This window comes from Labrus bergylta, chromosome 16 (assembly GCF_963930695.1).
Source record: "Labrus bergylta chromosome 16, fLabBer1.1, whole genome shotgun sequence".
In the NCBI taxonomy this organism is placed as follows: Eukaryota; Metazoa; Chordata; class Actinopteri; order Labriformes; family Labridae; genus Labrus; species Labrus bergylta.
The window spans coordinates 15,525,668-15,551,513 of record NC_089210.1 but is presented as its reverse complement, the minus strand read 5'-3'; the positions used below and the strand labels follow the sequence as shown (position 1 = coordinate 15,551,513).

Below are 25,846 nucleotides of genomic sequence, written 5' to 3'. Positions count from 1 at the left end.
TTGATGATTAAAGGCCTCTGATGAGTCTCGCTTCACTATAAATGTGTTTTTTTTTTTTTCTCAGTCTGCAGGGACTTGGGTTGGGAGCCAGAGGGTCACGAATTCAAGTCCTGGTGCTGACCAAGTCTTGATATCGACCTGGTAGCTGGAGAGGTGCCAGTTCACTTCCTTAGCATTAGCCTTGAGCAAGGCAGCGAGCCCCCACCTGCTCGGGTGCTCCGCCCTGTGTAGTCGTTTACAATCAGAATAAATCTGAATGTACAGCACCGTCTGACGATGTCCGGCTCGTTTAAAGTCTACGATACATTTTTAATATGTTGTATCTAAAAATGATTCCTGTGTCTGTTTGTTTGTTTGCATCAACACAAACTGAACATCAACGTCCTTTCTTGTGTTTTTTCAGTTCCACCACTCCACACCTTCTGCACCTTCTCCCCCACACTCTCCATCACCCTCCTTCCTTCCTTAGTTACATATTGATTAGGTCGCTCAGCGTGTGTGTCTGTGCATGTGTGTGTGTGTGTGTGTGCATGTGTGAGCATACAAGCCTGGTCCTGCTGTGGTCAATGAGGTCAACATGGTGGCCAGACAGACTTCCCCACCCCCTCTGCTTTTTGTGTTTCCTTTTCTTCTCTCTGCCTCCTCTATCACCTCCTCTCTCTCTCTCTCTCTCTCTCTCTCACTCTCCCTCTCTCTCTCTCTCTTTCTCTCTATTTCTGTCTCTCTCTCTTTCTCTCTCTCTCGCATCAGCATCCTTCATGGACTCACTAACAGGCCGGCTGATCACAGCTGACAGAAGTTGAATGTGCAGCCTGCAGTGTGCAGCTCCTCGTCACATCATGTGTGTGTGTGGCAGGACGACCTGACACACGGTGTGTCCCAGTTTAAGCACATGAGCCTCACAGAAGTCGACCTCATTAAGAGGTCCCACACCGTAATGTATAAAAATAAATATAATCAAGGTAAACAGGTGTTCAGTCGCGGGATGATTGTGTGAAGAGCATCAGGTGACGCCCCTCGCCTCTCTCATTTTGACTCTCTCTCTCATTTTGTCTTTGTATAGAAAAAGAAAGCAGCGTGTTTTTCAAACACCGCCTGACACTGACCGCCCTCGCTGACCCCTCAGGCCGGCAGACTCGCTGTCTGAGTGGAGGAGGGGGCAGGATGGATGGGAGCGAGGGGTCGATACAGGTCAGGAGGCAAAGATGGAGGGAGACGCACGCAGAGGAAGCCTGAGAGGATGCAGCAGAGACAACGCTGCAGCGACTTTATGAACTCATCATGTGGACAAACTGGAAACTCAAACGCTCTCTCACCTGTCTTAAGTCAGCGTCAGATTATCTCATATGCGCCCTGAGGAGGAATCCTGCAGGCTGAGGGGACACTCTGATCTTCTCGTTTAGGTCCAGTCTGTTTTTTTAAAGATGAACAGAATCCTATCCAAAAGAACCGGAGCATAGAGACACACACTCTCTCTCTCTCTCTCTCTGCCAAGGCAACAACCCCAAAATAACCTTTAAACAAAATCCAACAATCTTGAACTATGCCACCAAACATAGAAGTCCTAGACAACACATGTCCATTTTTGCCGCTGTTTCTGTTTTAGATGAACAATGATGAAATCGTGAAACAGAGTGTGGATCATCTTAGGATTTATTCAGCCATGGTCAGACAACACAGAAACACAACACACATGGCTGACAAAGTGCAGACCATCGCTGACAAAGATCTCACAAACATTGACAAACATTGACAAAGTCTTCATCTTCACAGTGTTGATTATATTCTGCTGGAAGGTACAGCCCACCTGGCTGCTTTGTTTCATCTCTAAAAAGCCAAAAAGAAGACATCACCTTGACTCTTAAATATCAGACATATACATTTCTTCAGTCTCAGAGAGTCAACCTGAACCTGGAGCAGAAAACAAGAAATGTTCAGACGCAGTGAAATTAGATTATTGATCAGTTTACACTAATGACTGCTCCTCGTATTGAACCAGTGTGAGAGGTCACTGACACACACACACACACACACACACACACACACACACACACACACAGAGGAGTACACTGGACTCAGATGAAGGACAGGTTGCCTAGTGGAGGCTAGGCTGAGATTCTTTGGCAGTAGAGCGCCCTCTGGTGGCTCGATCCTTCAACAGCACACACACACACAGTCCGTACAGGAGTCCATCATCTCACTGTTGAACACCACAGGCTGACCTTTGACCTTCCTCATGTGACTAAGAGGTCTGTAGAACTTTAGATTTCTGCCCTTTTTACTCCTCCATCTTTGTTTGGAGCTAAAAGTTAAAAATATAAATTATAAAGACTTTCCTGTTCTCTGACTTTTTATAAAGGGATATTTACGAATCTCGGCCATTTAATGGTGTTCGTGTCCCATTTTAATTTTTAAGTTTAAAGTCGTGACTGAACCGAACGTGGACGTCTCCTCTCTGTGAACGTGTCGTCTCATTACTTTGGACACAAACTACCACAGTGTCATTATCACGTTATCAGGTGTTAGCTAACACGACAAAGGTGCTCCTGGAGGCGTCAGTGTTGCTCGCCTGACTTCTCCAACTCGTTACTGGAACGCCTTTAACTCGGGTGTGATGTCATTCCTAGCTCTGACATCAGAGGGAAACAGAACGCACCAGAAGCTCATGGCGTGCTGACGCTGGTTTAAGTTCTGAATGTGACGGGTTGACTTTTTGTTTCTGCGTTTAAAGTTCACAGATACAGGATGAATATTTAAGAAACGTTTGAATAAACTCGTCGTGGTTGTTAAAGAATGTTTTGAAGAGATATATTTTTGTAAACACTGAGGTTCAGCATGTTGAACATCTCTGTCCTTCCATTTTTGTTTCCGAGAAACGAGTGAGATAGGAAGTGAAACCTCTTCAGATAACAACAGATTTATTGACACGTGTTTCATAGAGATTACTTTTTTATACTTTCTGTGGAACAAAAAAAAAAAGCATGTTACAATAAATATAAACAAATACTTTGAAGGGATGTTCGTTCTTCTTTGAGGAAAATCTGTGAATGTTCGTTTGGGGTTAAAAAAAAAAAAGTAGCTGAGGGATGTTTGAAATATGAAAAGAAGAAGTTCCTGTGCACAGTTTTAAATGTCTGAGTGAACTCAGACTGGAGTCTGTTCCTCCTCCGTCTGGCTCTCCAAACCGACGCGCTCCTCCCGTCTGTCCACCGTTTTTGTTTCCGTCTCCTCCTCCTCCACTTTTGGCGGTAACCACGACTCCTCGTGCAACCTCTCGCTCTTCTCCACCTCCTGAACACTAGGGGGCGACGTGAGCTGCATGTGTTCTGGCAGGTGTTTGAACTCCTCCACGTTCACGTCGTAGTCCTTCATCTTGTAGTCCAGGATCCACCAGAAGCTGACAAATCCCACGTCGAGGATCCTCTGCGGCAGCTCCCTCCAGGGCACCGACAGGTTGGAGCACTGGGCCTCGTACAGCGAGGCGGCCGGGTCGTAATCCGCCCGGTACACCAGAGAGAGCAGACCCAGGCCGACGTGACGCAGGCGACCCTCGTTGCGGAGCTTCACCAGACTCTGCACGTGGCCGTCAGAGGTGGCGTTGCGTATCCATGGCGACAGGAGTCCCAGCTGGTTGGAGCGGTCCAGCAGGGCGGCCTCGAAGGACGACTGGTCGGGTTTGGTGTAGAAACAGGTCAAGGCCCCGCCCAGCAGAACGCCGTATGCCGATGCTTTGAAGGGTCGTTCCCACGCACCGACAGCAAACTCACGACACGCCTCTTTGTAGTCGGACGCCAGGCTGCGACAGAACACACCTGCAGAGAGGAGGAAGGACACTTAGTCCCACCTGGGCTCCTTCTTTGGCTCTTAGATACAGAGTCAGGATAACACTTCAATGTGCACACTGTTTTATTTACACAAAACATTGACACACCATTATATATAAAAAATATCGGTATCGTCCACATGTATCTAAATCAGATAAAAGTGGATCGGTGCATCTCTAACCGGAAGTTCATTAAACCACAGGGTTTGACAAAACATTAAACAAAAGTTCACATCTCTAATTACAAGTGACAGATCAACAAACAACCGTAAGAGCGGAGATTTTAGCAGCAGGATAAACTATCTGTCACCTAAAGCTAGCTAACTAACTAGCTTCCATGCATACCTGCCTCTCGCGCCCTGTTTCTCACCTGCTTTGCTGTTTTTCAGTCTCTCCCATCGGCCGACCGGAACCGGAGCTGCCGCTGTTTCTGCGGCCGCACAGAACATCCTCATCAGCACACGAAACGAAGCCATTCCAGCTGCTTTTAATCACGTCTACGGTCACCTTCACCCGATACTAGCATCCTGCCTGTCAAACAGACTGCTCACATGGAGCCAAAATGGCGCCCGGAAAGAGTAGCAGTTTAAATCTTCCGACGATCGTTCCTCTGAGCAAACGTTCCGCTTGCTGTCACTTGTCACTGTTTTCTTTAAGCATCAGTTCACCACCCATAGACTGTAAGTTAATACCACAGACAGTCTATGGTTAATCTAATTACGATGATCACAAATTAGGTTTTGCTGCAGCTCATTAGAATAACGTTTGAATCAAGTTGTTCTGTTAGAAAATTGACTTTTAAGGAAATAAAATTTCAGGTTTCGGATTCTGTAATTTCGTCAAATAATGAAAATGTTAATAATAATAACTTAATTTATATAGCACATTTAATAACAGATATTCAGAACGAGCTGGCTTTGACAGACAAAGACAGAAAGTCAGGACAACATTTAAAAAAAACGGATAATAATTAAAAGATACATAAATAGAACTCTCATATTTAAATAAATTAATATTAAAACAACGATGTATTTTACTATTATTATTATTATTTTACGTATTTACTTTCCAAAAACGTAGGTCACGTGACGGCTTTGTTGACGTGGTGACGTGTACCGGAAGTCATACCAGCAGAGCAGGTAGTCGATCTATGAGAGACGTCAGCAGCGTAACGTTTGAGTTATTTGATGTCCGTTTATATATCCTGTTAAGGTTTTTTTTCTTATAGTTAAGTTAAAAACGTTTACATCTTTAAACTAATGACAAACAACCGCGCTGCTGACGGTTAGCTTAGCTGTAGCATTAGCTTTAGCATTAGCTGTCACAGCTCATCAGGGACATCCTCCAGGTGCGTTTGAAAGCTTTTCTATCACCTCTGACAGGTACACTGTCAAATGTCTACTGGACTGTTTGATATAGAAGTTAAAGACGACATTAAACTGGCATTTATAGGAGGTGTATTAGCGTGCTGCTCTGTAAGTGAACATATGTCACCTGTGCAGCTGACAGTTTCTCAGGTAAACTTGGTCTCAGGTGTCTTGTCTTTGCTCGTCTCCTCACAGGTGTTGCATGAGGTCTCTGTTTGTTCAGAATCATGGCCAGTCCAAATGATCTTCAGTTTCAAGGTAAGAGAATCTCAAATGACTCACCTGACTGTGGATGTGTTTCTGTCTCCTCTAACTCTACAGGTGATCAAATGTACAACATGATGAATATGTTATTAAAGGTTGAGATACACAGATCGACTTATTTTCAGTTCCTATCCGATTCAGATAAATATGTACCGATACCAATATTTTAAAATCCTAATTTTGTTATTAATGTTGAGTAAGGTTACGAAAAGCTGTAGGTGTTATATTTCTTAATGAAAAAGCAAAAATAAATCAAATTTATATTTTTTAAAAATGCATAAAAGTTCAAATGATTCCAGATAAATGAATCTGAACTTTGTGTTGGCTTCACATTAAAACAGGAAGCAGCAACACCTGTCAGGTTTTCAAATTAAATCATTTTAACCGAAGTTGAGTTTTTACATTTTGATCACATAGAAGGAGCTGATCTGTCTCTTCTGAATGTCGTCATGGAGACGATTTGTGGACACTTCTTACAGTTCAGTCTGAACGTCTTCAAAGAGAGACCGTACGAGCTGAGAATGTTTAAAGTGATCAGCGATCTTTCTTGATCTGTGACGTGGTCCGATATCTGATATGTAAATGGCGTCCATATCGAACCCGATACGGTTTTAGATTTGGATCTGTCCCATCTCTAATCAGCCGAGTACATTAAACACACATCCTCTGCAAATACTGGAATCTTCTAACCTGACCTCTTGAGTTAATCAGAAATGATTTAATCCTCCTGACTGACTCAAGCAGACTTCAAGAACCTCGACCTCATTATTTCAAAGAGCGTGTCTTGGTTGTAAGAGATTGGCACGCTGAGGCCCCCGCCTGGCCTGCAGCCCGGTTTATCATGCCGTGCCTCTACCTGCGGGAGGTGGGCCTTAAGGGTCAGGTTTTTCACCTGGATCAGTAAACCTGGAGCTCACAGAGCTGGCTGATAACCTTCTTTGTTGTCACCAGATTCCTGCTCCTTTACATCCTGAGCCTGCGCTCCCTGACTCTCTGTGCTGCTTGATGTTTGTTTGCAGAGTTTGAAGAAGCGGCAGAGCTTCTGTCTGCAGACCCCGGAGCTTCCACCCTCAGTATGTCTGCCTCCAACACCAACAACACTACAACAGGAGGAGGAGGCGCAGGAGAGGAGGTGAAACTGGACCTGTCGGAGGACGAGGAGGGTCAGGAGGAGAGTTCAGAGGTGAGGAGACCGTCTGTGTGGAATCATGACAGCCACATTCCCAATCACTAATGTACCTGACCAGGGCTGCACATGGACTGTTAGCACACTCACATTATTTGACATTATTTATGTATTTATGTCACTCCTGAAATGTGATTTTGAATGCAGCTTATGCTGTTTTTATGTTTGTCTTTTGAGTTTGATGAGAGGATCTCTGAGCTTTTAATGCAAAACATATTTCAAACAAACAATAAAGTCTTATCTTATCTCATCTTGACTGACGAGCGTTCAGAGTCATGACCGTTTTTATCCGTCCCCTCAGCTGTTAGCAGGACAGAAAGCCAGCGGGGGATTCTGGACCTTTGAGTACTATCAGTCCTTTTTTAACGTCGACACAGTGCAGGTAAGATCAGTATTAATCAGTGTTTAACATGTTTGATAATGACAGTTGGTGTTAGTTTGTGGTGTGACATGGATCGTGTGCTGCAGGTCCTGGACAGAGTGAAAGGCTCCGTGATGCCATTACCGGGAAAGAACTTTGTCAAACATCACCTCAGGAGCAACCCCGACCTTTATGGTGAGGAAATGTTACCTTATCTTTTATTCTGTTACTCTTCCCTCTCAGTGTTTCATGTTTGTATTTTTAAAGATCTTAGAGCACCGCGGGGTTCACAGACAGGCCGAGAATCTTCAATCTGTTTGTGTCTGTTCAGGTCCGTTCTGGATCTGTGTGACCCTGGTCTTCTCCGTCGCGATCAGCGGGAACTTGTCCTCCTTCCTGAGTCAGATGGGAAACCCCGAGTATCACTACAGACCGCAGTTCCACAGAGGTCAGTCCTCCTCCCCCCCTCTGATCGCCCCGGCTCAGCCTGTCGTCTTGTTACTGACCCTCCCTTTGTTCCTCCATCCTGCTCGCTGCTCGCAGTGACCATAGCTGCAATCATCATCTTCATGTACGCCTGGCTGGTGCCTATCGGCCTATGGGGTTTCCTGACCTGGAGGCAAGGGACGGAGAGGCAGGTCGGAGGATATTCCTTCCTGGAAACCGTATGTGTGTACGGCTACTCGCTCTTCATCTACATCCCCACCTCGGTGAGTCCAGTGTCTCGTCTCTCTCATTGTGAATTTAAAAGTCTTCCAGTTTCTCTCTCTCTCTGCTCCCTCTCTCTCCTTCCTCTTCTCCGGCCATCTGTTCATCCTCAGCAGATGGAGGGAGACTTTCTGTAAGTGTTCAGAAAAATATGACATTTGAGCGTCTACAACTCTCCGAGCATCGGAGGGAAAATGTTCATCTGTTGATATTTTCTAATTTTATATCAGAAGAGACTCACACTCATGTTCCTCTAGTGGGAACAAGTTTGGTTCTGGGTACAGAATAATTCACAGGTTAGAACGAGGAGGAGGAGGCGGAGTCTCTAACAATCATGGGGTCTGAGCGCGCCTCACTCGTCATCGCTCTATCACCTGCAGGTTTTGTGGATCATACCGTTCGAGTGGCTACGCTGGGCATTGATCCTGGTTGCCATGGTGATCTCTGGCTCTGTCCTGGTCCTCACCTTCTGGCCCGTTGTCCGAGACGACACCAAGGTGATGGCGATGGCCACAGTCGCCACCATCGTGGTTCTGCACACGCTGCTGGCCGTGGGCTGTAAGGTCGGTGTGCACGGCGAGGACGTTCACATGCTGCACACGTTGGATCCCGAGCGGAGATGAGTTAATTCTCTCTCTTTTCTTTCAGATGTATTTCTTCCAGACAGCTACACATATACCAACAACCCCCCTCTCTACAACCTCCCCGACTCACACCACACTGGTCACCAAAGCGCACTAACATCAGGGAGGACGAGGACGAGGAGAAGCTGAGGGACGTTTGTGTTGTTGAGTCACATGATGACATCATCAGACTGTACAGAGCGCCAGGTGGAGGGGACGTTTGATTTGATCCGGGATCCGAGTGTGTGTGTGTGTGTGTGTGTGTGTGTGTGTAAGTAACTTATGTTCAGGTGGTTCTTCTGTGACTGAAGTAACACTTTGTTCACCGCAATAATTGTACATTTCTGCTGCGATGGTTCATCTCATGAGTCTGACATGGTTTCCTTCACACTGTGGCCCCGCCCCCTCTCCATCATTTAACCAGCGTTCAGAATCAGTGGAGGAAAAGAAACAAAAGACAATCTGCAGCCAATCATTCGTTTTTTTTACGACATAGAAGAACTGTACCTGACATCTTTAGATGTTCACTGCATGAGTTCAAAGATGATTCCAAACTAAGAAAAAAAAAGATGATCGAAGACGTTGACGACAATGTTTGTGATATTTTGTCCCCGCCTCTAAATCTCATGGTGTGTGGGAGGGGTCTGCACTTGTGGCTAAAAGCTGAGCAGAGACAAAAGATGGCCTCACTTATTCCATTCATCTGCTGCATCATTTTAGTTGAAAAAAAAATCTGAACATAGAGAAATAGAAGAGGTGACAGGAGGGATGTAAAGGTCATATTCTCAGAGCGCCACCAACATGTCAACAGTGTTAAATAGTGTACAGCTCAATCATTTTTGTCTATTCAGTATTGAACAGATCTTTTCATGAGTCAGTGAAACCTTCTCATCACGCCACCTCTAACTGTGTCGTTGCGGCATTCAGAGCCTGACGCATCCTGTGAGTGTTTCCCATGATGCTTCAGTCACAGACGTGTGAATAGGACGCCGTGTCAGACGCTCTTTCAGGGTTGTGAATGTGTTTGAATGAACAGGACATGAGCTGTCTCTCCTCTCAGAAACATGAAGAGCTTCTTCACACTCTCGTTAAAATGACTTTAATTTAACTTCAGGATTTATTGTAACGCCATGAAAGGGTTAATCTGCAGAATATTTATTTCCTGCTGTGAAGCGAATCGGTTTTTTTCTTAATAAACTTCCGAGTCTGACTCCTGGTCGTCTGTGTGTCCATTACATACCGCTCTGAACCCGGACCTGTCCTGACTGACTTCAGACTGGACCTGAACCTGCTTTGAAGACAAGAGACTTGGACTCGTTGAGAATAACTTAAGACTTCAGTGGACTCTGGACTTGACTGAGAAGTCACTTTAAATTGTCTTCACTTACTCGAGACCTGACGCTGACTCGTTAGAACAGACTTAAAACATGGACTTGTCTTGATTGACTTGAGACCTGTTCTAGACCTGCTCGTCTTTCTTTACTTCATAAACACAGCGCCTGTGAAAGGGTGCGTTTGATTTACTGATCTGGGACGTTTGGTTTCTTTCTCCCCCAAACAAAATGTTAAAATGATTTTTTTTTTAAGGATGAATGAAGCCGGGGAGAGGTGAAGAGATTGAAGTTTGTGGTCCTAGAACTGGGACTTCACACTATAAACTTTTACCACAGGGGGCGTCAAAATCCACAAACGGAAAGATCCTCACAGCTGCTTCACCTGAAGTATTTCCGTATTATTGTTGCTATTTGGTGAATTATTTTTGATGACAAAATCTTTCTTTTTTTGTGGACTTTGTTTTTTACCTTCATTGGATCAGACAGCTGAAGAGGGAGACAGAAAATCTCCATTATTGGGTCCGACTCAGCCCCCCAGTCGGGTAGATATAAACCCAGACAGAGCTCCTCAAAACATGTGTGTGAAGTTTCTTGATCTAAATCCACTCTGATCATGTCTATAAACCCCTCTATTACAGCCCTGCTCAGAACAGGCTGTTTCTGTGTCTGTAACTTTAAATATGTAAATGAGATGTGTCTGACCACGCCCCCTCTCTGGAAGGGCTCAGGTGTACTGAGAAGGCAGACTCAGAGGTTCAGAACAAACACCTAGCTGTGGGAGTGTCACCCACCTGGGGGAGGGGCTACTGCCCTTTGTGATTTCATGAAGGGAAAATCTACAAACCGCCTGTTTGAGCACACATTTTCTCAAAAGTGGAGCAGGGAGAACATGGAGAGGATGGACTTTTCTCATCATTGGGGGGTTTGTAGACAGACTAGAGACACATAAGAGTTAGAGGTGACATTGCAGAATCTTGAAGTTTTGGACATAGAAGTAAAATCTAAGCAGGGTGGAGGACAGAGACGTTGTGTCTGGAGTCGATGTGAGACAGTGAGAAAGTATTATTACTGCTGGTCAACACAGAAATGACAACATGACAGTCTTCCTCATACAGGATAAAAGTGGACGCCTCTATGGACTACACAATGACTCATGACATGAAGCTAACAGCTAGCTACCACACGGGAACATCTGCTGTCTCTGAAAGTCAAATACTACAACAGCTGATCCGGGATGGTTTTGGAACATCTCCAGCACATTTAATTTTTTCATGGTTTCTTGTTTTTTTTGTGAAAGAAAAACAAAAACAAAATAAAAACAACAGAAAGATTAATCCTACAAAGACACATTTTCTCTCAGCTCTCTCGAAACTCGCTAAATCTTTAATCCCAAACAAACCGAGTCCGCCTGATGTGACACTGGAAGCAATGCATACGTGTGTCAGTCTCTCTCCTTCTGCAGGCTGATAGAAGGGGGCGGGGTCTGTGTGTGTGTGTGGGGGGGTGTCGGAGGTTATGATATGTTGGAGGTCATACTTTGTGAATGAACGAGGAGGGAGGCGGGGGGACTGACTCCGCCTCCCATGCCCCGACATCAAAGTCTCTGTGCGACAGTCTCTCAGTCTCAGAGGGAAGGGGGAGGAGACGAGAAGGAGGAGACGAGGAGTTTGCAGATCACAGTTTCTCTCCTTCCTGCAGGCCAATGGCTGCAGACCTGCAGAGTCACCGGGTCCTTCCTGCTTCTGTCTCTGAATCTTCGGAGCAATCTGTCTCGGCGAGCGGCCGTCCGAGGAGGCGCCGGCTGCGATGACACTCGTCTAAGAACACGGGGAAGAGAACAGGTGGCGTGGAGCAGCAGGTGGCGTGTTCCAGGTTTACAGGCTTTAAAATGACAACGTTTTGGCAGACTGTTGTACTGATCTCCTTCTACGCTGGGGAGGGATGTTGCCATGACAGAATTTAAACTTCGATATGATTCTTGTAAAGAAATCGATTCCTGTCTGATACCATGGCAACAAAAACATAACTCCATGGCAACCAAAAGTGTGTTATTTCCTGATGCCTTGTTCTTCTATTTTGCTCTGCTTATTCAGATGATTACAGAGTTTACATCAAACTACACGTTTTAAACTGATACAATCTCTGTGATTTTATTGATTGATAGAAATAAACAGTTCTACCTAAATTGCACAAATACAGTGGCAAAGTTTCCAGTCTGAAATGTAGCTAACTTATTTGTGCACAATGACCCGTTTTTAGGTACCTAGGAGTTCTGTTTTGGTTGCCGTGGTAATGAAACAGGTATTCATTTTTACTAGAATCAAATCTAAGTTTAGAAACCTGGCGTCGCAACATCCCTCGTCCTGCATGAGTGAGTCTGTCCAGAGAAGAACAGCGAGGTCTTTGAAGACTGGATCGGATATGAAAAGCCAAGATGGCCGCCCAGAGATGAGTGTTTATGATAAAAGTGTCCTTATGTCCGAAAGAGAACCCTCCCTTAGTGTAGTCCGTCTGCAGGAACACGCTGATATCTGGAAACACGTCGATTCTTCAGGAGGGAACCGAGTGACGAGACACCGGGCTAATTATGACACACAATAATACCAAAAATAAAGAGGGGGGGGATTCAGTTACATGTTTAAGGAGAGGGGGTGGATGATAGCTGCAGTGCTTCTCTGTGCACGTGTTACAGTCCCAGGAAATCCAGGAGAGGGTGGGGGGGGGGGGGGGTCGTCTGTCAGCAAGACGAGCATGTGGACGGATACGAGAGCGTTCACCGTTCAGAGAGTGTTGGACTGAACGAGGAGGGGAGGGGGAGGGGGAGGGGGAAGGGGGCAGCTCAGCGCTGGGTTTGGTATACTGGTTTTGGCTGCGGTCGGTGGGTCAGTCAGGGCTGAAGGACGAGGGGGGAGCAGGGGGGATCTCTTCTCATGCAGGGGGCGGGGACGACGAAGAGGTCTCTGCTTCGACATCTTCGTCTTAACTGCCGTAGTGCATGGTGTTGCTGGGGATGACCATCGGCGAGGCCATGGAGATGGCCGCACCCCCCATGGTGAACTGGTTGGTGACGGGGTAGTAAGTACCGCTGTTGCTGGGACCCGACTGACCCGTGGTGGCTCCTGCAGGGAACAACACAGTTACAAGTTACAAAGAGAGGAGAGAGTGTGTGTGTGTGTGTGTGTGTGTGTGTGTGTGTGTGTGTGTGTGTGAGGAACTGCAGGGAGGCAAGCTGCATCATTAAAAAACCACCAACGCCGTTTTGTTAAACGTGTTTCAGATTGGCTCCTCTTAAAGTGGAGATGAGAATATTTGGACCGATGTGTTTTCATTGTTTGTGTTTGTGAACGTACCCTGGACGATCCCTGTGCTCATGATGGAGCCCATCCTGGAGTGGGTGTGGTTTACAATTCCTGTGTTCACTGCGACCAATCAGAGAGGAGAACAGAGTTAATGATATGCGCAGCACTAGAGCAGACTTTGGCCTGTTGCATGGCTAAATGACGAATCCTTTTCTCTCTCTCTCTCTTCTAAACACACACACACACACAATCTGGTGCAGCAGCTGAGTAACCAAGTGTTGGTCGTACATCCTGTGACTGTCAGACAACCAGATGGCAAACACACACATTTCAACCGTCTTTTCTTCAGAACATTTTTATTTGTTGCTGCTGAAATAGTCGATTATCACTGAACCATCGGTGGAATAAAAAAAAGTAGAAGCAGATGTTTGACTGTTCAGTCAGATTTCTACAGATATTATGTCCATAAGAAAAAAAGCTAAAACCTAATTAAAGCAACAATATGTAGGAATTTGGTTCGGTGCACTTTGGCGCCAACCGAAGGCCTCTGAGTGCAACTGCCCTCTCTTAAGCCATAGTGCTGTTATCATTAGCTCTCTCTCCTGTCCTTTCTCTCTCTCTCTCTACACTGTATGATGTGGATCAGTGAGGATGAGTGTGTCCGTACCCAGGGGGATGAGGTTGTTGTGAGACACTGAGGGCCCGCTGCCGATGACTGTACTGAGGTCATAAGCTGCTGGCATCCCTGCAGGGAGACACAGGAGGCAAAGTCTTCAAGATCTGCTGATACAGGAATCATTTCAACATTCTCATTATTAACATTCATCACCAGCAGACGTGCTGACACCATGACACTAACAGCAGTGTTAAACAGGAAGACGAGGAGAACGAGCTGCCTTTTTACTTACCTGACCACGACAAAGGATCGCAGTGAAGAACACAAACATCACATAAAGGAGAAGGTTTAATTCAGAGCTACAGTTTGTCCCATCGTGCCCCGCTGTCTGCGTCTGACACATTTTAAAGGTGACCTCAGTGTGTGTCATACACAGCAAGCAGCAGCAGCTCGATGACCCGTCACTGAGAGGTCATGAAACACAGCGTCAACAGTATCTACCTGCCGGGTCGTGATGTATTTATGACTGAAACGGGATAGACCCAATCACGAGATACAAGGTGGGACATAACGTTGGGGTAAACTGATGAAAAACTGAGTAAGCGCCCCTGAGTTCAGGATGAGTCATCAGACATTTGAAACAATCCAGGAAGAGAAAATCCAGATATTCAGATGTAGAAACACTCTGATGATGATTTATTGAAATATGTCAGGAAGATAAATGAACATTTAACCGGCTGACGCTGCGAAAAAGACTTTAACGTCTGCAACATATTCCTACAGGATAAAATTTTTTTAAAAGTGTGTCGACTCAAACTTGTTGTTTTTGTCCCCGACAGGCTCAGGTAGTTAGTCTAAGTGTGTGACAACATCACAGAAAGGATCTCTAAAGAGAGAGAGACAGAGGAAGATGATAACCACAAACAGCTGTGACATCACTCTCTACAAACCGTCATCAGGGTCTTAGTGCGTTCATATTGAGTCTGTGACGGCGTGACGTTAATGTCCCAGTCTGTGAGGTCACATTGCGTTTCCGAGTTGGGGGAAGCACTGCACAGCAGGAGCTCCATATACACACACAGTCAGACATGCACACACACACACACAGCACTGCACTCCCCTGCTGGCTCCACCAATCCCGTCTCTCCACTGTTACTACCTCTGATTATCTTACAGGGCGGGGAATAACTCCGCCCCCATATTACGCCTCCGTGAGACTCAGATGGGGCGGGGGCGTGAATATCGCGGCTTGAAACGGCGGTCTTAACAGGGCTAAAAAAAACAGGAACCTCACAGAACTCAGGAGTGGCTGATCTTTTGTTGCCTAAATCTGCTTTGAGTCTGTTTTCTAACGTAAGAAACGTCTCTGTTCCCGTGGAAGCGACCCACACAGAAAGTAAACGAGAACGCCGGTCGGTGCAGCGGCTCAGACTCTGCGTCCTTCCTCGTCTCTTATATTCTCATCATGTCACTGAAATCAGTTTTGATCTCCCCGTGTCTCTGTGTGTGTTCACCTGATACAGCCATCCCCTGATTCATGCTGTAGGCCGCCCCCGAGTTCCACATGTTCTCAGACGGGGAGGTGTAGTGTGAGCCAGGAGGGGGGTTTGGGGTGGAGCCTGTGTACCTGCACACACAAACACACACGTTCAGAGTCGGACAGACACGCGGAGGACCCCCGCCTTTAACCATGGTATCCGGGTTACTGTCGGGGTCGGACGGGGTGAAGAGAGTGAACTCACCTGAAAAAGGGGTTCTTCAAGTCCAGGAGATTGCTGGACTTTGATCCTGTCTGGTCCACCTGGGCAACAATACTGATGTCGTAGCTTTGTCTGTGGGGACGAGGGATCAGCTGTTAGCTTAGCTTAGCATTCCAGGTTAAAGTCGACTTTTAAAGATTTAATGTCTAAAGTTTAAGAACACGGCTATGCTGCAGAGAAGTACGATGACAAGCTTCACACCTCTTGTTGGCGATAAGCAGCGCCGTGCCGGACAGCGTGTCTCCGGCTTTGGTGAAGAGAGGCGACTGCAGCAGACAGCGGACCTGGTACCAGTGAGTGAGCGGCTCTGTGGGCGCCGTTGAGAGCCAGACGGTCACCCTGCACAGGAAGAGGAGAGGAAGCGTGAGGCAGAGTGGTGGACTAATTAAAGACATTTCATCGTCGTCATCATCATCATCAGCTGACTTACATTGATCCCACAAACGCCACGTCAAACCAGAACGCCAGACCGTGCACCAGACCTGAGTGCATCATGTGGAACTTAAAGGGAATCTCTATCCTGAGAGACACAACAAAGAGAGAGACCAGAAATACTCAGTACACATTTAAACATGCTACACACACACACACACACACGCACACAGACACACACACACACCTGTAGAGATCCTCTTCTTTGGTCTCCAGGAAGTTGACTGTGTGTTTGACCGACTTGGCCATCAGAATACGGATATCAAACGTGTCCTGTGGAGGAAGATCAAGGTTTAGAATAAACAAAAACAAACCGTCTCGACGCGAACAATAAAACCTTCTTAGATTTACCAAACAGGCTGCAATTATTTCCCAGCATGCAATGCGGTGATCTAACACCAAAATAAAACACTATTTGATAGAAGAACAGAGGATATATTTAGAGTAATGAAAGCTGGGACCCTGACTCAGACCACAAACCCCACTTTCTTAAGATTCTGTGTGTGCACAATGGATAACATTAAAAACAGAAAGCTAGTGTACACACATCCAGGCAAAATGCATACAGGTGCAGGACAAGACAATGTATAACCTGCAGAGAAGAGAAAGGACGGCACACTTTCAGCTCCTAATGAGAAACGTGTGGATCCAAAGGATCTTCCTCAGATCTGACTTAGATCAAATGAAGCTGCTGATTGGGAGCTGAATAATGCGCCGACCTTTCTGTTTCCTGCACTGGATAACGTACCACGATTGGCTGGCGGAAATACTCGTCCACTGCTGCCCCCCGCAGGGCAGAGAGGTCTACACCGTGGAAGGAGGGCTGGTACCTGAGGGCGGAAAAACAAAGTCACTCCTAAGTTCTTGTTGTTTTTTTTTTTACAAAGTGCTTTTAAAAAATGAGAACATATATATTTATCTAACTGCCTCTGCTTAACCAGAAGACACAGATGTCTTTGTTGCTTTAATTAAACTGCTTCAGTTAAAGAACGTGATCGAACGCTGAGCCGTCAAACAAAGAAAACCAGTTTGAAAAGTCACCACGGTGCCTCTCCTGTAGGTCTCTGCTGTGTAAACATAGATGACAGATCAAGTTTGTTTCAGTCTTTAGGAGGAGACACGAACGCTAACGGTTACCAGAGTTTATCGCTCGCTTAGCTTAACCATGTCCAGACAAAGTCGGAAAAGTACAAGGACAAACACTCCGGTAAAAAGCAACGGAGAAGTGTTGGTCATGCAGCGCCTGTTGTCATAGAAACAACACACACGTAGTAAAAAATAAAAAAAAACACCAGCTGGACACAGGAGTCTAATCCAGTTCGGATAGGTCACTAAGTTCCTGCACGGTTAAAAGATCCATGCGAGGTTCAATCTATAAAAAACTTATTTTGGTCGTAGAGCAATTAAACTGAGGCCTCTCTGTTTTCAGCCTGCCCCTCCCCCGCTCCCCCCCCTCACCAGAAGTTGGCCTTTGTGAACTGCTCCATGTAGAGCTGCTCGTCTGTGAAGGGGGCCAGGTGGACGTCTCCGATGGTTGGGAACATTTTACCTGATGTATGAAAAAAAAAAAGAAGTCCAGGTCAGAAAAAAGGAAAAAGCACAACAAACAATAAGTTCTGATATCAAACAGAACACCACGCATCAGATAAATGTTTGCGTCCCCGCTGTGGCCCCGTTACGTTAACCAGTAACAGCAAGCGGCGAGCAGAGCTGCTAAAGGTCGTTTCTGCGGATACTGAACCAAAGTGGATCACTGGAAAGATGTTCTTTCCTCTTTAGCTTTAACCTCCTCACCGTTGGGTTTGAGGAACTTCTTGGCGTGCAGGTAGCTCTCCAGCATGCGTTCATTGAACAGCATGTATCCCATTGGCTCTGAGATGATGATGTCCACCTGCTCGGGCAGCGTCACTTCCTCCACCTTCCCCGGGATGACCACCACGCGCTCCCCCAGACGGTTACTGTTCACCAGCACCTGTAAGGTCAAGATCAGGGCATAAACTAGGGCTTCAAATACCTGCAGACCCACCGACCAGGTGTGTGTGTGTGTGTGTGTGTGTGTGTGTGTGTGTGTGTGTGTGTGTGTGTGTGTGTGTGTGTGTGTGTGTGTGTGTGTGTGTGTGTGTGTGTGTGTGTGTGTGTGTGTGTGTGTGTGTGTGTGTAGACCTCTGCGTGCTGAGCCATGGTGCTGGCCTCCACAGCGTACACCTTCCTGGCTCCAGCTTGGGCTGCAAAGAAGGAGAGGATGCCTGAGCCACAACCGACGTCCAGCACCACCTGCAGCAAAGACGAGCGTCAACAAAGGGTCAGCAAACACTCCGCTCTGCTAATCTCTGTTTGTGTATTTTCATCTTTTGGACATTTAAAACAGATCTCCCACTCTGCTCCAATAAAATGAAGAAGGTAGCAGAAGCAGAAGGTAATGACCTTGTCCTTGAAGTCGGTGTGGTTCTGGAGAATAGCCCGTTGATAAGTCCCTGTCCGAACGTAGTCCTGCATCATGTTCTGTTGCTGGGAGAGGTAGCCATAAAACTGCACAAACACACACACACACACAAGAGAGTAATAAGGACACCAGTGAGCCACATGCAGGTACAGGGAGGCTTCAAAGACGTTTGCTGGGCTTTGAATCGGCAGCTAATGAGCTCTCCAGCCCGTGAGGCGGCGGGAGCGAGGGGAACCGTTTCTCCGTCAGCTAATAATTCTAGGAGCTGAGAAGCAGCCAAAAAATAATAATGATTCAAAAGGTTCCAAAGAGTTTCTTTTGATGAAGATTTCTGATGAAGATTGAGAAGCTAAAAATAGCAGACAGAGAATAAAATCAGGTGAGAGAGAGACGAAGAGAGAGAGAGAGAACGGTTCTGTGAGTGGAAAAGCAAACTGGTCTGAAAATCAATGAATCTCCTCTGAAGTCTAATAGTATTAAAGTAATACTTTTGCAGGGTTAAGGTTAGTGTGTCTCACCTGGAAGTACTGTACAGCAGAGGACTCCTCTGTTCGGTCACTGAACACTGAGCGCTCACTGGAGTGACCACGACTGTTCTTCAGGACGTTATAAAAGGACTGAAAGTCTGAAGCAACACACACAAACACACACACACATTAACAAAGGCCAGGACCAGCAGGGATACATACAACACACCGCCAGTGCAAGTTGTGAAAAGGTGAATGTAAGTGAACACACTCGTGTAGTTTGTTTCTTAGCTTTCGAGAATTGTTGCCTTGCTACAGAAAAATACAGTTTCATAAATTCCTTAGTGGGTTTATTTCCAGGTGAGTCAGAGTTTTTGCCTGACTCGTATGGAACAGAAGGATCTGGTACATGTTTTGGTCTCAGCTCATCTGAGGTTGTGAATGAGATGAGCACTTAAAAGGCGACGTTGAAGCGATGCTTAACGAACAGAAGGTGCCGCTGCAGAGAGTTCTGTATAGATCCAGTACTGTGATGTGTGTTTCTAAGAGGACTAACTGCGGGGCAAAGCCGATGACGCCTGCTTCACACTCCAGGAAAAGTGGATCAAGTGTGTGGGAAGAACAGACTCACTGATTATATAAGTAACTTTAAAAACAGTCACTCTCTCCGAGGTTACAATCAGGCTAAATAAAGCCAGAGCGAAGTTTGAAAGTGTCCAGATTATGAGAATCAGAATCGGGGTTTATTGCCAAGTACAATTACACATAGAAGGAATTTGTCTTGGTGCTAAACAATTAACAAGGAAATAAAGCAGAACTAGCAACAACTTAAATAATACAGTATAAGAAGCTATTACAATATATAAAATAGAATTTAAAAATGTAAAATATCAAAAAAAAAGTATCACAAGTTTCACAATGTTTCTAACAAAGGACGTGTCTTATTCTGGTGTTTGTCAGAACCTACAGCTGTGTCTCGTTCGTGTGTGTGTGTGTGTGTGTGTGTGTGTGTGTGTGTGTGTGTGTGTGTGTGTGTGTGTGTGTGTGTGTGTGTGTGTGTGTGTGTGTGTGTGTGTGTGTGTGTGTGTGTGTGTGTGTGTGTGTGTGTGTACCTGCAGGTGAGGAGAACTGCAGCAGGACGCTGTTACAGCCCAGTGTGATGATGAATGACTGCTTCCCCACGCGGCTGCACTCCGTCTCCCTGGAAACCGAACACTTGAACACACTCGCCTCCTCTCCTGGAGAGAAAAGGGAAGACGATGGAGAGGGTCAGGACAAACACGGAACACGTGGGACTGCGTGCGTTTGCAAAAATACTTCATTAAGAAGAGTTCTGGAAGGGACAAGTCGTGCGTCGCGCTGCTTCTGGAGATCACAACGTTTGAGTGCTTGAAGAGGAGACGCACCAATTCTTCATCCGTTGCTCACCGACACAAAGGAGGAGCTTTTAATGTTTTTGATTAAATGGCTGTGAAAATACTAAAATCGGATCTTCTCTTTTTGGCAAAATGTCCTAAAAACATCTGGATGATGTTTCCCCCGTGTTCCTCATAACGTTATAACAGTTTCATAGAGACAACTTGTTAATGAGTACACAGGATGGCATGCACACAGCAGATATCTCCAGTTACAAGGCTGAATGACAGCCGGGTTTGTGAATGCAGCTGGCACTCGTGTTTATTTACTTGTTGTCAACAGAAACACGTGTTGGTCCAGCTCTCACCCTTCAGACTAGAAACTCGTCCCGGTGGAGCAGCAGGTCCAGTTAACAGTCATTAACCAGCCTGAGCTAATCCAGCAGAAATTAAAGGATTGAGAGCAGCGCTTCAGACCGACAGAGACGCTTAGCTGATCTTCTAACCACTACTACACTACCCTGTTTACTGATCGACAACGTGGGGAAATACTGATTGAAGTACAAACACAGGTGATCCAGGACCGCAGGCTCGTTGATGTAACCCAAACACAGATTGAAGAAGCTGAGGTGTATGTTCTCTCACTGTTAGCTACAGAATCATAAAGCAAGGTAACTCAAACAGACTCTGGTCAGAGAAGCTTTTCAAAATAAGAGCGGTCCTGTGTGGCTGACAGAGGGGCTGCTGCTGCTTCTTAAAGGGGGAAACTGCTAACTTCATCAACGACTCAACGATGAGAACTTCAGGTCCGAATGTCTGTTGAATAAAATCCTACATCAGTTAATGAAGACTCATGTAGGCTGTGAAGGAGTTTTAGTTTGGTTTGGATGTGAGAAAAATACAAAGATTTAATCGCCAAATCTGACTCAAAGGGACTTAACTCCAGTTACTATTTACCTTTATTTCAAGTTAAATTAACCTCGCTGAGATGAAGAACCTCCTACACGAGTGTCCCGGCCAAGACATGAGGGAGTTATAATAATGATAATAAAGCCCAACACCAGAGACAACAACCTTCATGATGATTGTCTCGAAAGTTATTTTCTCCGTCGTGACAAAGACTCTCCTCCAGAGGATTTTATGTAAGAGCTTTCACACGGTGAGTCTAACTCGCCGTGACGAGTAAACTGACCTACATTTGTAGAATCGAGTGGACTTCCTGTTTGATGAGTCAGCAGGATATTTTTCTCTGTAAATAGATCGCTCCTGATCAGAAACAACACAGAGCTCTCTTCCTCTTCTCATTTCTGGATTTCTTTCATTTAGAGATTTGATTTCAATCTCAACCAAAGTGAGCCATGCAGCTTCTGTTTTAGACGCCCCTCGGTTTACCAGAAATGAGAGCAGTTATCAGGTCAACAGGTGTTGCAGCGATGGAAGAGGGCAAAAGTAGTGGTTCAGATAGAAGTGATTGTACCCGACCTAAAAAGCCTCTGCATGTTTCTAATAAGCTCCACGAGCAGAAACATGCTCAAACTAGGATCAATATTGGAGATGCTTTTGAAAAATGGAGAGAGGGTGGACAGCTCTCTCCAATTTAGCTTTCACCCATTTTAACCACTCGGTGTCAAAGTAACAGATGACTCCTTTGAAGTTAAAATAACCTTGTTTTGCTTCAGTGAGGTCAGCGTTCATAAAAACTTATTAAAAATAGAAAGGTACAAGTTTCTGTGCACCCTGCATCAGAGCTGAAGGACGCCACTTTTTAGAAGAATATTCAGATCCACTATGAGAGGGAGTTCACGCTCTGCAGGCCGACACAGGCTCGGTCTGACTATAAGAGGAAGGCAACATGATAAATAATTAAGTCTCATGCAGAGATTTCATGTTATATAATCAGAGTGTGTCTATATCGGTAACTTTGTTCTCCGAGCAGAGGACTCTTCTGCACTCTGACACAGACTGTTAACTGAACAAAGTCAGCTGATTTAAATCACACTCAGTACCTATGTGGCCATCCAGGGGTCTGAGAGCCTCAGCTTGAGAAACCCTTGATGTTACAGTATTTGATCAACACTGACCAGGCTGAATTTACATCGTTCAATGACTCCTTTCGAGTAAAAGGACTAAGACTATTTACAGGACTAGTTCCCCTTTGATTCATATAATATGTTACGTGCCATGTTCTAGTGTTGTAGAACTCCAGACCGGTCTTGTCCCGGTCTTGGACTGAGCGGACTTCCAGATTTGAAATCAAGACCGGTCAGGACCACCGCTGATCTGCTTCTTTCTCATGTCATCACTGTGATAATAACTTCTTATCTACTACTTTGTAGCTCTGTTTGCCCCCTTCCTCAGAGTGACACGCCCCCTGCACACAAGGTGCTGGTTTTTCATCTCTCGGTCCCGATCCCTAAACGTCTTGACTCAGTCTCAACCCATATACAGTGTGTCTGGTGACTGGTCTTGGCTTTGTCCCTATATGTCTTGGCCATGTCTCGGTCTCGGAGCACTCTGGTCTCAGGTATGTCTTGGTCTTTGTTGGTCTGGTCCTGACCACAACACCACAATGTTCTAAAACGGGATGCTGAGGCGACAGACTCAAAAACACGCTGCCTGAAAGCTTAACCGGCTTTTCTTTTGAACGGTTACATCGCTCTCTTCAAAGCCACCAGGCTCCATTTAGAAATTCAGAGGGTTTACCTCACAGCGTCCTGGGGTTGTTGGTCGGTCTACTTCTGCCTCAGTTCAATAAATTATTTGTAAAGTTTTGTGACGTTGCTATTTTAAAAGGGATCGCTCAGATGCAACATAACACAAGACGCAATAACAAACAGTTGAGGGAGAGGAAGAGCAGCTGATCTCTTGTTTAGGGAGGTGAAAGTATTGATTTTGTTAATGGTGTCTGGTGTCTTTGAAGAGAAACATGTAGCTAACGGCTGTTTATTGATTGTAAGGAAGATTTTATTCGACATTTAGACTCCAAATGATGCGGGAATACGTCTCAGGTTTTTAAAAAAGTGCAAGAATTAACTTTAACTCTAATACAAAAACAATCTGTATACCGGGCTAAAAGAGAACAGTCCATCTTCATATCATTAGGATTAAAAAGTAGGCAGTGAAGGTTTGGTCTAAAAGATCCAACATGCACTCTTTCACTACTTAAACCTCATTTGCATCATTTTGCTTTTTAATTCCCACCATGATGAATCAAACTGCATCTTTTTGAAGTACGCCTCGAGAGTTGTGTCGATGCAGAGCTGTTCAAAAGGTCCACAATGAGTGTGGCTTCTTTTCTTTTAACTGGAGCATCCCGGCAGAGGAGGCCTGTTTCTTTTCAGCGGGATGTCCCATTGAATAAGAAAAGCAGCCGAGCGGCTCTGATGCTGCCTCCTCACAGGAGGGCAGGAGGCAGCGGGGTCCCGGCCATTGTTCCAATGAGAACAAAGCTGCATAAGTAATGAGGGCTCGCTCTTTCTACGCCACCTCCAACGCAAAGACTGCATTCTCCCCCAAAAAATAAAAGCTTGAGAAGTTGTGTGTGTGTGTGTGTGTGTGTGTGTGTGTGTGTGTGTGTGTGTGTGTGTGTGTGTGTGTGTGTGTGTGTGTGTGTGTGTGTGTGTGTGTGTGTGTGTGTGTGTGTGTGTGTGTGTGTGTGTGTGTGTGTGTGTGTGTGTGTGCTGCTCTTTTAGCAGAGTGGGCTAGGGGTTAAAAACAGGGGGCTATAACAGCGACAGACGGTGGGAGCACAGTAGCCGGTCAGGAGCCATGCCCTCTGCTCCTGGCTCCAGTGATAAGTCTTTCCTGGACGAGTCGGACCCAAGAGCCGACTCCTTTCATCCTTCATCTCCCACAAATGAATCCACATTAAACGTGTGTCTCTAAAGGGCTTTTGTATTTACCATGATTATTTAAAAGTGTGATTTTATGTTAGACAACTAAGACAGTCATAATACTTCACAAGGTTGTCAAAATGTTGAATTATCTGGTTATTGCACTTTTTAACACTTCTTCTAAGAAATTCAATTAAAAAAAAAACAGGGACCGTGACAACCCTGAAGGGGCTTTCAGAGAGGATGTCTGGGGAGAAGTTACTTTTTGGGCACACGATGAATCTATACACGCTCAGAAGAGGCCTTTCTTTTTCGAGCAGTGAAGAAGAAGAAGAGGGTGCGTGTTCATTAAATCCTCGGGTGTGAAAGAGTGTGTTGGAGTTTAGATTTGTCCAGGACCTTCAGGCTGAGCGGGGAGCAATTTTGACGGCGTTGTTGGAGAGAGTTGCACCAAGACTCACGAGAAGTAGGACGACCTACAGGCGTACGACCACTCTTTGTCTTGACGTTGGGCCTTGTTTGAGGTGATGTGATCTTCCCTCCTTCTGGATGCGGAAGGTGTCGTCAGAGCACCGCGCCAAAGGTGAGTTCCTTTTTAACACGCAGGGAGTGCGCCCGGCCTTCCCGCTCAGTTACGCTCTCATATCACGCAACACGCAGACAATGAATGGGTTTGCATCCTATCTGAAAGCCCCTTTATACTTAACATGTGGCGGCTGTGGCTCAGTTAGAGTCGTTGCCTCTCGACCGAAAGGTTGAGGGTTCGATCCCCAGCTGAGCAACATGTCCTTGGGCAAGACACTTAACCCTGCATTGCTCCCGCTGCTACTGTGGCGGTGTAAGTGTGATGTACGTCTGCTAAGTGAATTGTAACATTGTAACATCACTAGAACAGGATATTTCGACGCATAGTAGATGATATCTTTGAAAAGACAGTTATCAACTAAAACATACATGTGATAATAGTGACTATTTGTATTAATACAGTATAAGTTAGTCTCATTCAAAACCTACTACTAGATTATGCACACCTAACAATCATGGGCATTTGATTGATTTATAAAATTATACTTCACACTGAACAAAGAGTCGTTAAGGAGCTACAAGATCCGGCTCTTGTCGCTAAATCAAATATTCTGATCACAGGAGAGATCCGGATCGCCCATTACTATCCCAAACAATCCGGACAAGCTAAACACCTCAATAACATAACCCGGGTCAATGTGGGTCAAAGGGACTGACGTACACAACCTGACGTTACATTTACGTGATTAAACACCCGTTAAAGGACCGCGAGGAGCCTTTAGCGCGTCACTGCTGGAGCCGGGCTGCACTCATTGTTTAGCATTAAACTCCCCGCTAACCTCACTTAGCCGACCCGCTTATTTACGCGGCTAAGTGAGCTCCAGTATGTAGCGTGATATTGTTTAAACACCTCAAAGTTAAGTGAAAGCGGTGAGTGTGAGGGAAACGAGTGTAAAGACAACACGAGGAGGAGAAAAAACGTGTAGTTTGTGGGGCTCCCTCGTGATGAACGGGGGGGGAGGCGACGTGGTCTCTCAAGACGTGTTAGCTTCTTGGAGGCTAGCGCTACGTCCTGCTAGATTAGCCGTGTTAGCGTTAGCGCTGCATAGCATAGCATTCAGCACAGGCCGAACATCCGAGAAGCATCAGCGGGAAAGGTCAACTCACCATTGGAGAGATTGATGAGGGCGGCATCCTGTGTGCTCTTCACCTCTAATCGCAAGGGCTGCTGCTCCGAGTGCCGCTGAATGTCTCCGTTCGCGTCTCCGATGGAGAGGAGCCGCACGCCGGGGAACACCGAGACCGCCATCTTCGATCTGGAAGTAGAGACAGGTCGGTGGCGCTCACATCCAACCACGCACTGCTCTCTGCTGGAGGCAACAGCGCCCGGGCAACAACATGAGGAGCCGCCGCAACAGCGACACCCGGCGGCCGAGAGCGGGAACGACGT

General features: G+C 45.9%; 3 protein-coding genes across 6 annotated transcripts; 1 reads left to right on the top strand and 2 right to left on the bottom strand.

Annotated features, from left to right (window-relative positions):
• Positions 1–2,901: 2,901 nt before the first annotated feature.
• timm29 (translocase of inner mitochondrial membrane 29) lies at positions 2,902–4,391 on the bottom strand. The gene is made up of 2 exons (XM_020652821.3): positions 4,194–4,391; positions 2,902–3,812 (listed from the first exon to the last, which is right to left on the bottom strand). Exons 1-2 carry the CDS (start codon positions 4,297–4,299, stop codon positions 3,145–3,147), a joined length of 774 nt encoding a protein of 257 aa, XP_020508477.1. The 5' UTR covers positions 4,300–4,391; the 3' UTR covers positions 2,902–3,144.
• Positions 4,392–4,934: 543 nt separating this feature from the next.
• Positions 4,935–9,542, top strand: yipf2 (Yip1 domain family, member 2). The gene is made up of 9 exons (XM_020652819.3): positions 4,935–5,171; positions 5,386–5,448; positions 6,474–6,637; positions 6,942–7,022; positions 7,109–7,196; positions 7,333–7,449; positions 7,545–7,711; positions 8,090–8,272; positions 8,358–9,542. Exons 2-9 carry the CDS (start codon positions 5,418–5,420, stop codon positions 8,448–8,450), a joined length of 924 nt encoding a protein of 307 aa, XP_020508475.1. The 5' UTR covers positions 4,935–5,171; positions 5,386–5,417; the 3' UTR covers positions 8,451–9,542.
• A 1,359-nt stretch (positions 9,543–10,901) lies between these two features.
• carm1 (coactivator-associated arginine methyltransferase 1) lies at positions 10,902–25,766 on the bottom strand. Of its 4 annotated transcripts, none has more exons than XM_020652818.2 (16): positions 25,564–25,765; positions 19,796–19,921; positions 18,735–18,841; positions 18,198–18,302; positions 17,937–18,047; positions 17,568–17,745; positions 17,232–17,322; positions 16,522–16,603; positions 15,961–16,046; positions 15,772–15,861; positions 15,543–15,680; positions 15,324–15,413; positions 15,096–15,208; positions 13,633–13,710; positions 13,017–13,085; positions 12,506–12,785 (listed from the first exon to the last, which is right to left on the bottom strand). In XM_020652818.2, exons 1-16 carry the CDS (start codon positions 25,703–25,705, stop codon positions 12,646–12,648), a joined length of 1,746 nt encoding a protein of 581 aa, XP_020508474.1. In that variant the 5' UTR covers positions 25,706–25,765; the 3' UTR covers positions 12,506–12,645. The 4 variants fall into 4 exon arrangements, 3 of the variants coding, with proteins under 3 accessions (XP_065820410.1, XP_020508474.1, XP_065820411.1); XR_010668825.1 differs by having other exon boundaries at positions 12,715–12,785; positions 13,633–13,745; positions 25,564–25,766; XM_065964338.1 differs by lacking the exon at positions 13,017–13,085 and having other exon boundaries at positions 10,902–12,785; positions 13,633–13,745; positions 25,564–25,766.
• Positions 25,767–25,846: the final 80 nt, after the last annotated feature.

Coding starts and splice junctions, on each gene's coding strand:
- carm1 (XM_065964338.1), bottom strand. CDS start 25,705: ATGGCGGTCTCGGTGTTCCCCGGCGTGCGGCTCCTCTCCATCGGAGAC. Junction 17,323..17,567: donor GAAGTTCCTCAAACCCAACG/GTGAGGAGGTTA, acceptor TTCATACATCAG/GTAAAATGTTCCCAACCATC. Junction 13,746..15,095: donor TCAGGGGATGGCTGTATCAG/GTGAACACACAC, acceptor CTGTATCAGCAG/ATCTTGAAGACTTTGCCTCC.
- timm29 (XM_020652821.3), bottom strand. CDS start 4,299: ATGGCTTCGTTTCGTGTGCTGATGAGGATGTTCTGTGCGGCCGCAGAA. Junction 3,813..4,193: donor ACTGAAAAACAGCAAAGCAG/GTGAGAAACAGG, acceptor TCCTCTCTGCAG/GTGTGTTCTGTCGCAGCCTG.
- yipf2 (XM_020652819.3), top strand. CDS start 5,418: ATGGCCAGTCCAAATGATCTTCAGTTTCAAG. Junction 7,450..7,544: donor CAGACCGCAGTTCCACAGAG/GTCAGTCCTCCT, acceptor CGCTGCTCGCAG/TGACCATAGCTGCAATCATC. Junction 7,712..8,089: donor TCATCTACATCCCCACCTCG/GTGAGTCCAGTG, acceptor TATCACCTGCAG/GTTTTGTGGATCATACCGTT.